The 15577-nt window shown below is 39.6% G+C and overlaps 1 protein-coding gene and 1 non-coding gene across 8 annotated transcripts in view; one reads left to right on the top strand and one right to left on the bottom strand.

The window, feature by feature from the left end:
* Positions 1-15577, bottom strand: part of akap13a (A-kinase anchoring protein 13a) — a 134662-nt gene that overhangs the window by 81054 nt on the left and 38031 nt on the right. For all 7 annotated transcript variants that reach the window (XM_088333986.1, XM_088333987.1, XM_088333988.1 and 4 more), the window contains exons 4-9: positions 10768-10933; positions 8978-9141; positions 8718-8889; positions 5527-5710; positions 1867-2056; positions 460-1723 (exon numbers count right to left, since the gene is read on the bottom strand). In XM_088333986.1, coding sequence (XP_088190112.1) covers positions 460-1723; positions 1867-2056; positions 5527-5710; positions 8718-8889; positions 8978-9141; positions 10768-10933 — 2140 coding nt within the window. The remainder of the gene's footprint in view (positions 1-459; positions 1724-1866; positions 2057-5526; positions 5711-8717; positions 8890-8977; positions 9142-10767; positions 10934-15577) is intronic.
* On the top strand, positions 6318-6515 carry LOC148367169 (U2 spliceosomal RNA). The gene has a single exon (XR_015850382.1). It is a non-coding gene; the product is annotated as a U2 spliceosomal RNA (small nuclear RNA).

Below are 15577 nucleotides of genomic sequence, written 5' to 3'. Positions count from 1 at the left end.
TACACTGAAAATGCCGTAAAGAAATTAACATTATATAGTTGATTATATTTATACTTAAAAAACGTATATGATAAGCTTTTGTAGGTTGAAAAAATGATGGGTGGAAAAAATAAAGGCTTTAGTGCAAGAGGACCTCCCACTTCCCATGGCTGAAGAATGATGGGTGCCATTAGGCTGTACTTGCCCATCACACACCACAAGAAATGGTGCCCCTACGACTTCAGTGCTCACGGAATCCGACGACATACACTCCGATTTCTTTAGTGAGTTTTGGGACTGCCTGTAGCGTAGTCTTTTTCGATAAGGACCATATTTACGGCCCTTCTTAGTGCATGATAAAACGTAAAAAAATACTTTTTGAATATTTAGCAACAAAACACTAGATTTTTCAAATATCTAAACATTGAAATTCAGCCTTCAATCATCATAACCTTAGTAGGATCTAAATTACAAGCATACCTTCATTAAGATCACCACTGCTGGGATTTTCCTCTTTAGCCGTGCTCTCTGACCTATCTTTGCCCGGCGACATGTACTTTTCAGAAAAGTCTAAAACCACTGCCTCCTCAGGTATGTCAGGGCAATCTGCTGTGTGGAATGTGGGTTGCAGACTGCTGCTGGTTTCCTCTGAAGGTTCCACTGACGTAAGCTGGCACGTGCTATTTGCGTCTTGCGTCTCGCATTCCTTTTCTTCGGCAGTGAATCCGTCAGTAGGCTGATGCTCCTCCGATGGGGTACTTTCCTTGGTTGGGTGGAATATGTCTGTCGCGACTGACTGGTAGCTCCCGAACGACTGGAAACTGATGTCGTCATCACTGGACAGGCCATGGGGTTGGCCCAAATCTGTAAGGAGGTCAGATTGCTCAGCTGAAAACTGGGTCTTCTCAAGATTTTCCTCATCAGGTGACACTGCGACATCCACATCTTCAGTCATTCTGAACTCCGAACAAGTCCCTCGATTCACAGTGTGCTGATCATTGCTTTGCTGAAACTGTGTTGCATGATGTTGAACAGCTGTTTCCTGGTTTTGTTTCAAGCTGTTTACATCTGGTGGAGGTCCCCCTTCTATGGGAGGCGGAACATCAGATTCAAAGGTTACATCATCACTCCATGCCGGAAGTGGGAGGTCCTCTTGCACTAAAGACTTGTTTTCAGCTTCCTCCTCAGCTAAAGAGTTTCCGTCCCAGGGCTCCTGGACGTGAGCCAACGCCTGCCCATCTTGGTGACACTTCTGGACACTGTCAGATGATTGCGACTGGCCCATGACTAAACCTTCTCTGCTCTCCTCCTCTGTGCTCTCAGATACCCTGTTTACTTCCTTCCCAGATAAATCCTCTCCCTCTATGGCCTCCAGTGCTTCTTCTTCTCTATCCGTTTCCTGCTTACTCCACCCTGTTTGATGAAGGCTTTCCACGGACGGCTGGCTCCCCCCGTCTTGCTTTTCACACAAAGTCAAGTTCTGTGTGGTGTCAGGCAGTTCCCTTCCATCTGCGCTATTTGACTCAAGACACACCCAATCCTCAGGGAGACTGAGGCAATGATCCCCAGGGTGTACTATCCCCTCTTTCTCGCCAGGATATCCACAAGTGACACTACTGCCATTTTCAATTTGGTTTCCTTGTGTGTTTGTTTGTGGGCAACTCGCAGCCTCCGGCTCTAAACCTTCGCTACACTCAGCAGCCGTGTGAAGCCAGTCGGAGCGCAGCTCCAACACAGATACTCTCTGCGGGAAAAAGACAAGTTAAGTACACAGTCGGTTGTGTGATTGCATAAAGTGTTCTGCCGCTTATACAAACCAAGCCAGAGGGGTTAGAAGTTAAGAGCAGGGTATAGACAAACAACCGAAAGCGGAGTTCCGTGACTCACCTTGGCGTGGAGATGACTCGTCAAATGCAACAGCTGCTCCACGCTTTGGCCGAGGCTTGGCGGTTCACAGCCTGGATACACACTTTGTGTCAGGGTGTGCAAGCCAGGATGATGGCAGACCACACGGACGTCCGTCGGCACCGGCTTGACATGCTGGGGGAATCCACCCGATTCAGAGTTTGTCTCTGCCCTGCCGTGAAATAAACACTTAGATCATCCCCAGAAGGAAGAAGACTGCTCAGTCCTGATTGGCCCATTAAAGCACAGTGAGTTTTAACAGTGATGTCAGCTGATCCGCAACAACCTACTTTTGCTGCTGTAATCCTTTTACCGTACAATGAAAGCAAAGAAAGTAATTATGGTTTGCTAAAGAATTTTATTTTTTTGCAGTAAAGATGACAGTCGGTCAGGCAGTGTTTAATAAAAATGCAGCAATTTATAGTACTTTGTACCCCTGTTTCTGTGCTGAACTTTGCAAAATCTGATATACATTTAAGTCGTGTTTTTTTTACATTTATTAATATTTTCCTGCATCAGGGCGTATACTATTTGTATCAAAGAGTATAGCATTGGATGGTGTCAGGGTGTTAATACTATCCATCCATTATCTTATCCTCTTAGCTTATCATCCGTAGGGACACGGGGTGCTGGAGTCATCCCAGCTTTCTTCAGGCAGTGAGCAGGGGACACCCTGAACTGGTTGCCAGCTGGTCGCAGGGCATCTGACCAATAATAGCTGTTATAATTTCTATTATATAAAACATCATCAGTCATTGGCACGTTATTGGGACACTTGAGGTGACATAATTGTTTTTCTAATGTTTCTTTTTGAATGAATTAATAAACAAATCAACAAATGAAAGACTGAAATAGGGAGCACAGAGGCAGTATACTGTCATGTTATGTTTTTATGCTTGTGAAAGAGTGGGGGACCTGAGCCAAAGGGGCAGCACTGTTTACGCAATGCTGGGCGGACCATGTTTAAATCTTGAAGTCATCAGGGACCTCACCTCTCATATGGAAAAAATGTCATTTGTTATTATTAAGGAGTGTAAAGTCTTTGCTTGTGAGGCGCGTTAGACTTCAATTGTATTCCGCAGTAAAAATATGAGATTTATGACAAGAAAGAAGGTCAATCTCAACCCTAAAACATTTTTCAGGCTATTTTGCAAATAGCTGCCTCAGATCACGCAATAAAAACAATCTGACCTCATTAGCATGTCGATTTGAGGAAGCCATTGCAGGGAGAGTATATGCTATTACCCTCGCCTGCTAAATCTGAGATGACCCTGCTGCTTGTGGGTGTGTGCATGTATTACCGTGTAAGTGGTTCGTTACATGTGTTTACGTGGTTCTGTAAGTGTGGTAAACACATTGTTAGACGGCAAAGTCGTAAAAAGGCCTTTTGTTTGGCAGAATACTTCTATTGCTATGGTTTCAACATGAAAAAATGCTGGGAGAACATTTCCAGTGTGACTTCAAAAAGGTTTAATGATCATTACCAACGCACGAAACCTATTTGTCCAGTTTGTGGTTCTACAGAAAGAGAGAGTTTAGGTAAAAGGAATGTAACTGAAGATTGCTTAAACTCAACTTTTCTTGAGCCGCTAAAAAGTGAATATGAACCAAAATGAATAACATTGCTTCTTTACCCCTGCATAATAGGTTTACCGTTACATTATATTGGACTCTAAGATTGTTTATTTGCCAATAATAAAACTATCAAACATTTTTGCAAGTATTTACAAATGTACAGTGTTTAAGTGAACAAATAATTGTATGGCCAATACATTTCTGCATTTATTCACTGTTTGTCATACAGACGCTTCCCTACTTACGATCATTCCACTTGCGAAAAACTGGAGATACTAAAAAAAATTCAGGATGTCGAAGACTGTCCGAACATTGCTGTAAGTTAGAGTTTGTATTGTGTGCACCTTTTTCCTAGTACAGGACATTACTGTCATGCTTCTTTACGCCGTCACCGACGTGTGGCGCTTTGAGAGGTCACCCATCATCCACCCGGAAGTAAAAAAATCTGCTGTAAACATCTCTCCTTCACCTGCCCGTAATCCAAGCGCTGCCACCAATTTAGGGTGTCGTTTTGTGTGGGTAATGGATTACTCCTCGTTCATGAAAAAATACACTTACGGTCTCTATGGAGAGCGACAACCGTCAGCACCCATCTATTGTAAACACTCCCTCCACTACTAAACTAAACTATGCCCTCCCGTACACTCTCGCACCAACTCTCGCGACATTCGTAGCCCTACTGACATTGTTCGTGCATACCTCACATTCTACGCCTACACTATATCTCCAGCACGCTAAGAACTTTGACATTTTTATTGTTTAATATCTCGTGCATCCAATCAATATGGTTGGTGTAAAGTCTAAAGAAGAGGCGAAACGTTTCTTTTGAAATGAAAGTGTAAAAAGAAAACTTGATGCGGTTGAGAAAATGGTTAGAACGCTTTTTACCACAGAGGACCGTTTCCCAAAAGAAGGTTAAACTTCACTTTATTTATCTTTATAGAGCATATTGTTTAGGAAATGTTTATTTTTTAGTACGAAACATTATAGGTTACTTATATAAACCTTAAACATACAAAATATAGCACTGAAGCAACTTATAAACAAATTCAACTTACGAACGATCGTCCGGAACGTATTGCGTTTGTAAGTAAGGCAGCGTCTGTAGCATCACTTTAGTGGATAGCTTTGCTTTAGCAGCTAGCATCACTTTAGTAGTGAATGCCAAAAAATATATCAACTAGTACTGATGTCATCGACCACAACGACTAAGGCCATCATTTTGAACACATATGCAAGCTCTTTTAAAAGAGGAAATGAGTAGTTGTGTATTATTTTCCCACTAGATGTCACTGTATAGTGTAGTGCAACTGAAGTTGGAGATGGAGGACAACTACGACAGCTTTCTTTTAGGTGAGGCTTTTGAATTTGTAAAATAAATGGTAATTTCTCAAACCACTAACCGTCACTGAATAAAACACACTGTGCCTTTAAGTTAAATAAATACGTTTCCTCAAAATTCTTCCGGTCAATGATAAAATCATCATGGAGAGAAATGTGCTAATTAATTTTACATAATATGATGAAATAAAGATGATGATTCATTTTGAAAAAATATTGGAAAGTGACAAGTGAAAAGTATATATTTGCCACCTCACCCATCTAACTCGTTGGTAAGTCGGGCAGCGTCTGTATCAGTCTTTCTTGTGTTTGTTTCTGATGGGACTCAGGTAAACATTTCTTTATATTTTTCAAATTATACTGACAAAAATTATGAATATTTCATAGATTGACAATGGCGATTAGTATACCTTCAATGTAATTATGTTTATTCATTCATTTTTGTTAAGGTCTTTGTGAGCTTTTACTGTACGACTTATGGTTCTGTTTTCTTATTATCTGATTTATGTATTCTCAAATAACCATTCATTTAAATACTTTTGTCTCATAATATGTTCCTGATCATAGTGCTTTTTTCTTCACCTGTAATTCTTTTGAATTTATTAATCAAGTCGTTCCAATACCCCATGAATGAAGATTAAATGGCACTCTCTAAATAACACCACAATTAGATGTCAGATTTTGCATGTAGCAGAAGTAGAGGCAGTCAGCTGAATGGTGACTCACTGTGCAAGGAGCTCCTGGAGGCTGTTGTGACCCCGAAGCTCAGCGATGGCGGCGGGTGTGTGGCCCTGCTTGTTTGGAAGCCGAACCGCGTCCCCTGCCCCAGGCTGCCACAACAGGAAGCGTGTGACACGGGCCAAGCCTCGCCGGGCTGAAAAATGCAGCAGGGTCTCCTGTGGGTGTACATCTGCAGGGGAAAGGGGGACCGGAATAAAAATCATTACAATGGGCAGTTTATACAGTTAATGCTATAACTGTAATGCTAGTTAACAATAATTTGAGGGTACAAAACACAAAGAACATTACCAGGGTTCACCCCTTGGGAATATGATATGCATAAAGATGAAAATTTAAATACTTCACTCTAAAAATAAAAAACAACAAATCCAGTTAAGAGATTTGAACGTGCATGGGTTTAGAGTTGGGTTATCTTATCCCCTTATTTTCCAAAAATGCTATGAGTGTATCTTCGTGCTGTTCTGAAGTTGATGGTTGCTTGTTGGGTACTGATCATTTAAAAGTGCCAACCACGGATTTCAGAAAATAAAACTCGTAGATAGTAACTAAAGTACACAGGCACCCACAATGTTACTCAACATGAATGTCTCTCAAATTTGCAGTTTGTCTGATGCCATCAGTTACCTGACACCACTGCTAAATGTGTCCCACTCATCTTTCATTGAGTCGTCGGACTCTAAGAAGCGTTCACGTATGGTCACTTATGGAGTACATCTAAGGGGTGTCTAACGGCAGTATCATAGCCCATGAGGAATTTACAGCATGGTCTATGAAGGATGAATTTTGGCCTTTTGGCTTTGATGCCAGGTCCTTAGCTTGGCCTTGAAGCTAGGTCCTTAGCTTGGCCTTGCTTTGATGCTAGGTCCTTAGCTTGGCCTTTGATTTTTGCATTCCGGAGATGGAATAAGAGCTTGCTCTGTCCACTCCACGCATCGGCCCGGTATTGCAGTACCTCCGGGAACGGTGCATTCGCAATGATCGCAGCAAGGCTTAAGGGCTAGGACCTTAGCTTGGCCTTTTGGCTGAGAGTAAGTGTCCCGGCTCCTAGGCTTTGTAGCGTATTATGAACTGACCGATAACGGATAATGGATAATGAATAACGAAGATAGATCAATAACCCTTAAAAACCCCCGTCTAACGTCTTTACTGACAATGAAATTTGAAAAGGCATCTTTGGAACTTCAAATTTGAAATACGTTTAAAAACTGCACTTGGAGGAATTTCCTAAAAGTTCTGTCTGCCTCTCTGTTAACTTTTGTAATCCAAATATGAACAGTTTCCAACAACCTGTATGCTGGGCGGCAATAGCCATCTTCCTTTAATGAGTAAACATAACTGCAAATTGTTTGTTGACAACTACAGTTAGTGAGACTCGTACTGCAGTCTAGTCTAGTCTAGTTCTTCAGTCACTATTGGTTCATAAAGCATCCATGCAGCACGCAAGAGTGTTATGTATTAAATTCTAGAAATTGCAGTGATGGACATTTTGTGTAGTTTCTTGGTAAACCAGTGTATGCTGTTGGGCCTCTCCGTTGATGAAGGGCGCATCAACTCATCACTTGTGGAACTGTGGGCCTAATGAGAAAAGGGGAAGGAATGTTTGGTGAATGTGTTCTTGACTCTAGCCACGTCCCACTAAGGGAAAACGTCTTTGATGGATGGATGGATGGATGGAGACAGAGACAGACAGAAAGACAGACAGACAGACAGCGCAATTGTTTCCAGTAAGACAAAGTAATTCATAGAGGGTATGAATTTATGACCTTCCTAAAATATAACAACTTAACTATTACCATATTTTCATGACCATAGGGCACACATAAAAGTCTTTTTTTTTTTTAAAGTTGTGCAGCGTGTTCTTCTGTGCAGTATGCCCTATGTGTATTGTAAGGCGGACGTAATTGAGAATACCATGAGACTGCTAAAAGGTGAACCTGCCGTTCAAAGTAAGGCTATGAGTGGCGTGGAAACAGTGGATGAACTCCAGGTCTATGGTTTTACAAAAAGTGGAACGCAAGCACCAGGCGGGTTACGCCCCAATTTGCGAAAGGATTCTAGAGGTTTGGGCTAACGTGTCTGCTGTGACAATTGTTCGAGCTTTTGCAAATAATAAAATAATTTTCGATGAGCCACACGGCATAGAAAGTGACTCGGACAGTGAAGAAAGTGAACCCTGCCTGTTTGGTGGAGATTTAGCACAGATGTTCTATTCAAAACCAGAGGATGAGAAATCTATGGTTTTGTTTGATAAAGATTACCTGAAAAAAACGTGAAATTCAAACTCAGTTTTGCGCGAGCTCTTTTTCAAAAATGTGTTTGATTTGTGTTTTTTACCATGATCGTGCCTGTTGATGATTAAAAAATGTTAGTACTTTAACACCACAACAACACATTCAACAGAAGCTACTGTTAGCCGCAGCTCACGCTAATTCATGCTACGAACACTGAGAGCCGAACTTCCTCCCTGCCACGTCTCCCTTAAAGGGTTCGTACGAGAAAATAAATAAAACGCAAAGGTAACAGAAATTAACGTACTTGCTAATACATACCTATATAAACCACAACCAAACTCAGTTTTGCTCGTCTGTGTTGTAGTAAGGCGGCTGTAGCAGAGGGCACCTGCGCCCGATAATCAGGTGGACAGTATTTTGGCGTTTAATACAAAAATAGAACCACCTATGGAGACTGTGCTTTTTAACACAATGCACCCTGAGCTCATGAAAAAACGGTACACATATTTTCTTGGAAATATTTTTGTGGTGGTGGATGGCTGGATGGATGGCTGGATAACTGGATCGATTTAAATTGCACCGTTTCCTGTGTTTTTGCTTCCTGACAGTGAAACATGCACTCTCTAGCAATACTACTACTTAAACAGTTGAATCGCTAAAAATAAATGCTAAATGTTACTGCACTTCTTTTCATTGCACTGTTGTAACAATGCACTATCCTTTTTATTGCATTATGATTATGACTTGGGCCAGTTTCTAAGCATTACGTTGTAAATATATTATGACTATCCATCCTGATAGTATTATATCCTTTTTTTTATTACATATTAACCCATAACCAATACAATATTTCAGAATGTTGGAATCAATGACAATAAAGACAATTTAATTCAAATTATTTCATTTTTTTCAATAATTCTAAAAGTAGTAAACTGCAAGTATTACCTGTATGATCAGAGCTTTGGCTTCCCAGCAAGTTCCATCCTGACGGCAGCGGTATGTGGTGGAGGGCCAAGGCCAGACTCTCATCAAGACGCTCCGACTCCAAAAGTGGGATTTGATATTCATCTAGGAGAATTGCCCCATCTAGACTGTCTGTGCGGCCCACTGTGCTAACCTAGGCGCGAAATAATACAACGCTGGAACATCATTTCTATGATAAAATTGGACAGTGGGGAGTGAAGGTGAAGGAGTTCAAAGCTCACCAGAAACTGGGCCATGTCAAAAGCCAAATCCTGAACAAAGGTGAACTGATGCTCCGCCACAAGGGCAACGTGAGACGGGCATACTGTGAGCTCTTTGGAAGACTCTGGATTGGGGCGAGTGATGGCCCAAAGGGTGACAGAAATGTCCTCGCAACAACTGTGAGCTGCATGAAAGAATGATAGAAATAAGGTATTATTTTACAGATTTTTTTTTTGTAAAACCATCATCTTTTAACAGTGGCTCAACCAAGTAAAACTTGCATATATAATAAAATAACAAATATTTTGTAGTAATCGATTTAAATGTGTTGTCTTAATCTTTCACGAGGGGTTCTGAAACAAAGAAACATTGTATCTGCTGCTCTGCTGAAATAATGAAAGGTATCCTGTATAAAAGAGGGAAACGCATACTTTTTATATTCACACTAGAGCAAAAATCTGGAATCTTGACCAAAGAGTTTTCCTAATGCAAATAAATGTATGACCGCTTTCTCTAAAAAAGTATGAGGTGCAGGTATTTGCAGTTGCAGTAGCTTTACTTGTCCATTTAGCCAAGTCAGTTGATTATTATGCTACAAAATGAACATTTACGATCATGCATTTCAGAACGAATTACAAGATTGTAGAGTGGGGAAAAAAATGTTTTTCCCCTATAATTAAATGCATCGGCATAATAATTTGGCCAATCCTGTGAACAGATGGGCATACAAACGAACTAGCAGATGCTTGCATATAACAAGGTACCTCCTCAAATATAAAACAATTACTGACAGGATTTATCCCAAGAGAAAATAATGAAAACTGAATGCAAATCATAGCCAGGGTCAAGCTACTGTCATTCTTACTGATAACTTTAACTATCATATTAAGTTCTTAACTTAAGTATTAAAAAATAGGAACCATAACAAGGATTGGAGCAAATTCCCTTCCACCACACCACCACAAGCAGATGTGTTACTATGGTTAGATGTCAGATGTGCTATGTCATCGATTTTAAACAGTAGCAAAAATAAGGTAAATTATTTGTTAGTGTTTTATTTATCTAGCTAAAATAGGGCTCGGCAGTAGATCAAATCAATTGAATTATTTCATTGTTTTATAAATTAAGTATTTGCGAAATCATAAAATCCATGGGACAAATTTATGAGATAAATTTTAATGACCCAAAGCTAGTTCTTACTATTAAACAACTACTTTTTTAAGCAAGATAGTCACAAGCTTTAAGTAGGATTTTTGAGTGCATGATATATGAGTGTTAAATCTGCATGAAACTGACTTTAAATTTGCTATGACTGTCTGAAAATTTTGAACAGGATTAATTCTAAATCAAATAAGACTTTTTAAACAAAAATCGTTTGGGTGAGATTTGTTGATACTAATATTCTAAAAATCGGAATCAACCAGATTGACAATGAAATTGAAATTTAATTTTTTGGGACAAATCTCCCAGACCTATCATAAATTAAAAAAAACACTAAATGTGATGTAATTAATAGCCTGTGTAATATAGTGTAATAATCTGTGAAGCCCTTTGAGACTCTTCGTGATTTAGGGCTATACAAATAAAAATGACTTGACTTGACTTGATTAAAAAAAAAAATTGTAAGATACTAAGTGTAACTTAGTAGTTGCTGTATTTATTCATGTATAATGCGCATTTTTGAGGAACTCAGTCCCAACTGGCTCCCTGGCACTTTTTCAACAAACCACACAGCCACAACAACCTCACCCAAGGAGAATCCCCCGACAACGCCAGAAATTCTGCTTGTTTAATATAATTTGTATCTTACCGGGACAAAGTGCCAGCAGGGTGTCATGGCCGCTCCGCAGGGTGCTGCTCAGGTGCCTTTGCATGCTGCCCGCAAACAACAGAAAGAAGTCGGCAGTGTGGGCAGCGCCCTCCTCAGCCACGAGCAGTTCTTCATCTGTGAGCTGCACTGTTATCATGCAGCGGCCCTGCATGCATTGTGGAAATAAGTGCTCTGTATCAGTGTTTCACCCATATTATTGATCCAAGACACAGGTTTTAGAATAAAGAAATCAAATTCTGCTGCCAAAACAGTCAAATAAATGTGATCATCTTTGGATTCGTCTAAAAGACTGCATTTGATCAAATATCAAGCCTAAATGCACTCAGAAAGACATGACTCATTTGGACGACTTGGTTTCTTTAAACGTTGATTAACAGGTTTTGTCTACCTTCAGTCATTACATGGAGGAGTATTTAATTGTTCTTTGTCACTATAGATACACTAACGAAAGCAACCCGATCTTTAGGTATCATTGTGACATGGCTCAGTGTGACTAAAAACTAAAAGAATGATATACATTAGTTGTACAACTTCCTGGTCTACACCTTGATCATCACACCATTGTCTTGTAACCTTTTGACCTTTGTCAGTCACTTGACAAACTAGAAACTTATCCCACTTCGCTTGCCTTCCTTTTCTTTATCAATTACCGTATTTTCTGCACTATAAGGCGCACATAAAATCTGTTTTTTTTTTTAAAAGCTGACTATGCGCCTTATAGTCCGGTGCGTCTTATATATGGATCAATATTGAATTACAAGGTCTCGCAACAAAGAGAAGCAGCCACCGACTCCATTTTTCGCGTAGAAGAAGTGCGCCGTGCATACTGGGAAATATTAAACAACGATTCGCTTTTATTTGTGCGTTTGTAAAAAGACCCTGAAATGGCTCCTATTAAGAGACACGCTTACAACGCAGAGTTTAAACTCAAGGCGATCAGTCACGCAGTAGGACACGGGAATAGAGCAGCAGCGAGGGAGTTTAACATTAATGAATCGAACACGAGAGTGGCTCGAGCCGGCAGAATTAAGAGTCCCCCTAGGAACTCGCTAACTGAACAATAGTTCCATAGGTGAAGTATGTAAAACCCACTACAACGTTTTACATTTTACAGTTATTATGTTATTGCTTTACTGTTATTTTTTTGCACTTGTTATTTTTGCACATTACGAGTGTCACTATATTGTGATTGCACTAACGTTTTTATTTACCATAACAGTATCAGACGTTTTTTTTGCGTGTTGACTAAATGGAGGAAAAGTAAACTGTCATGCCTTGATGTTGTTCAAAGATGTTAAAGATGTGTCACGAAAATGCTTTACCTCAGAGAAAATAATAAAACAGCTGTTTATTTATTTTGGGAGTGAATGAAGTTGTGGAAAGCTTGTTTGTTATCAATAAAGTTTGACTGACCTATCTGACTGTTTTGTTGACATTCCCTTTAGCGCGGCACCATCTAGAGGTTGCATAACGTAACTACATCCTCTACTGTAGTTAGGTCAAGTCACATTTATTTACCGTAAATAGCCCTTAATCACAAAAATGTCTCGAAGGACTGCACAGAATTACAATTACAAAATTGCACAATTATCTGATCTTAAACCAGCATGCACTTATAGCGCCTTATAAATGGGTGCGTCTTATGTATGGCAAAAGTTTTAAAATATATCATTCATTGAAGGTGCGCCTTATAACACAGTGCGCCTTATAGTGCAGAAAATACAGTAAATGACAAAGCAAATATTACCTCATTTTCAAAAGACTGCATGGTATTTGGCAGTGATAGTCAATTGAATGTTGTTTGGCAGTTTTTTAAAATAATTTATTTTGCTTTAAAATTAATAATACAAATCCAAGACAAGAATGCGATTACAAATGTGTATACGGGTACTTAAATGCAGGTTCACAAGAACTTTTTCCCAAAAATCTTTCATATATATTTCATATCAAATGGAGTTTTACATGTCTTTGTTTTCAAGCAAGTTGTAAAATCCTAACTTTCAAAAATAATAAAATCGCTTGATACCATTTCTTCCTGTTCGTTACCAATACTGAAGCCTTTTGAAACGGTCACTACCGATCCTTTACACATCAGATGATTTGTTACCAAAAAAGTCAAATCATTAAAAAGTGGACGTAAGATACTTGTTATGGGCCTCGAAGTTAATCAAAATTGCATTACCCTTTAATGCCTGCATCGTACACAATTGCAGCGTGAGAAAAAATGCGCCTATTTTCTATTTGACTCGCAGTAGTTACTTTTTATTTTAATGTGGCCTAAATATTACTTCATACCTTTTTTCACAGAGGGTTTATTACTTGATCTGAGCTCTATTTTAACATTACACTAGGTAAATTAAACATAATTTTTATATTGTTACGAATTAATTCTGCTTTATTTAGCAGCAGCTAACTTCAAATTATTCACTGGAATATTAAGCTTTTATGATGGGTACAATTTGACCCTGAAATGTATTATTTCAGTTTCATATTGTAGAGGGAAAACGATATAAATCTTATCTACATTGTCCAGAGTAGCTAGACCAGGGTTTTCCAAACTTTTTCAAGCCGAGAGCCACTTTTTGTTACTAATTAGCGAAAACAGCAAACAGATTGATATGTATTTCTAAAAGAACAACTTAGCATGTAGTTACTATGTTGTCACTGAGTTGTTAATTTGTCATTGCCGGGTTAATTATTGGAAGGTGGGTTAAATAGACTCAGTCAACCACTAATAAAATAATTTTACTAAAAAAAGGTCACAATGACCGAGCACTGGTGAGCTAACTTAGGAGGCAATGTGGTGCCCGCAGGCACCACTTTGGAGACCCCTGAGCTAGACTGTCTGTTCTAATGGGATTGTCAGTTACATGACAGTGGTTCTAGCCAGCCAAGATAACAGCATAAAACACACACAAACGGACACACACTTTTTGTTTTTGTTAAGTCACAATTGACTGAATTGTGGGCTTGAGTACCACTCAGAATCATGGAGCGATGTCACCCGAGGGCATGTCGAGCAGGAGGCGAGGAGGCACTAAAAAGGGGACAATTGTTTTGCCGTGAGCTTTTTCCCACCAGGGGAACTGCAAGTTAAGTGACATGGAGGAGGGATAGTAGGGATATTTCAGATCAACATTGTCCTGTAGCCTACTAATCCCAGTCTGCATGGAAATGCTGTTTAGCAGGGGATCTTGCTTCTCTAATATATCTTTCCAGGCATAGTACTTACTTCAGAGACGGACTAGACAGGTTGACAGCAGAACTAATAAGAGTTTGAGAAACTAGCTGCAAAAGTAACAAGAGGATTTTTGGAACGTTTTTTTAAAACTAGAGTAATGGAAGTAGAATTCAAATAATTTATTGATGATGTTTGTCAGGTGACCAGTGGATGACCAATTCCAACTTACAAATCACAGTTGGGAGAACTGCACTTTGATTATGGGCTATTGAATGCCTGTGTTGAGTTTACCGGAGTAGATTTACTACAGGTATTTTTGTTTACTCCCACATCCACAGAACTTAGCATCATTTGACTATAGATGAAGCATCACCAACGTGGTGGTGCCTTGCAGACTGGTTCTGAAAACAGCTCACGTGCATGGGTAATTGAGATTTTCCAAGAAACTGTATTTCTAATTTTCATTGGAAATAATTGACATGATCAGTGCCTTTGACTACATGATCAGATCTTCCAATTTTTTTTCTAAAAATGTATCAATAATATATACATGTACACCATTCAGTGCCCCTTATACATGGCAGAAGTTTTAGTAGTTGACTGACCCCATTTAAAACCTACTTTTTATAATACTAACCTGTTAACAACATAATTATCATATAGAAACAACGTAGCACAAACATCCTATGTGGTTATTTAAATGTACATAAAGGAATATTTGACCACTAGGTGTCATACTATTGTATAGTGCGACCAGAAACGAGTCCTAAAAAGCAGAAGGAAGAAAAACTAATTAGGAAGTCTAGTGACCAAAAGTAGCCTTTTCCTCCAATTTACCAGGCTAGCCATGTTAGCCTAACCTTGTCGAGATGTTTTCTGGCACCCTAGCCTAATGTAATCGCAGGCAACTTCCAGTATTCCCTTAAGTATCAAAGCACGTTTATTATATTTGTTAAACATCCAGTACTCATTTATCCCTTGAGAAAGTGAGTAATATACATATAGACCAGTTTGATATTTTATTTTCTTTCTTTTTTTTTTTTTAAACAACCTTTTATTGTTCACAACCACAAGAAAATTGTGTTTTTGGCTACTAATACATTAGAAAGCCTTTACTCAGATGCAGATTTTTAAAACAATTTGACGTGATACACGGCGGCGCAGTGGTTAGCGCGTGTGCGGCAAAGTTCTAAGGTCTCGGGAACCTCCTGTGTGGGTTCAAATCCAGCTACCGGACTACCTGTGCGGAGTTTGTATGTTCTCCCCGTGCTTGCGTGGGTTTCCTCCGGGCACTCCGGTTTCCTCCCACATTCCAAAGACATGCATTTCAGGTGGATTGGCCGGTCCAAATTGTCCTCCAGCCACCAAATTCTCTCCCCCTCCACCTGTACTCCACAGCAACCTGCAACTCCATAATGGAGTACATCAATCACAAAATCCTTAAGATTCATCACCAACTCCATCAAAACCTGTCTGCTCCCTCCCCATCTGAATTTCCTTCTCCTTGTCACTTCTTCTCCAGTTTTGCTCCACCCACGACTGCTGAATTATCCAACCTCATACTCAAATCCAAGCCCACCACTTGCCAGCTCAATCCCCTCCCTTCAT

This window comes from Urocampus carinirostris, chromosome 4 (genome assembly GCF_059441175.1).
Source record: "Urocampus carinirostris isolate Australia breed hairy pipefish chromosome 4, RoL_Ucar_1.0, whole genome shotgun sequence".
Taxonomy (NCBI): Eukaryota; Metazoa; Chordata; class Actinopteri; order Syngnathiformes; family Syngnathidae; genus Urocampus; species Urocampus carinirostris.
The sequence above is the reverse complement of the archived record's forward strand: the minus strand, read 5'-3'. Positions and strand labels throughout refer to the sequence as shown.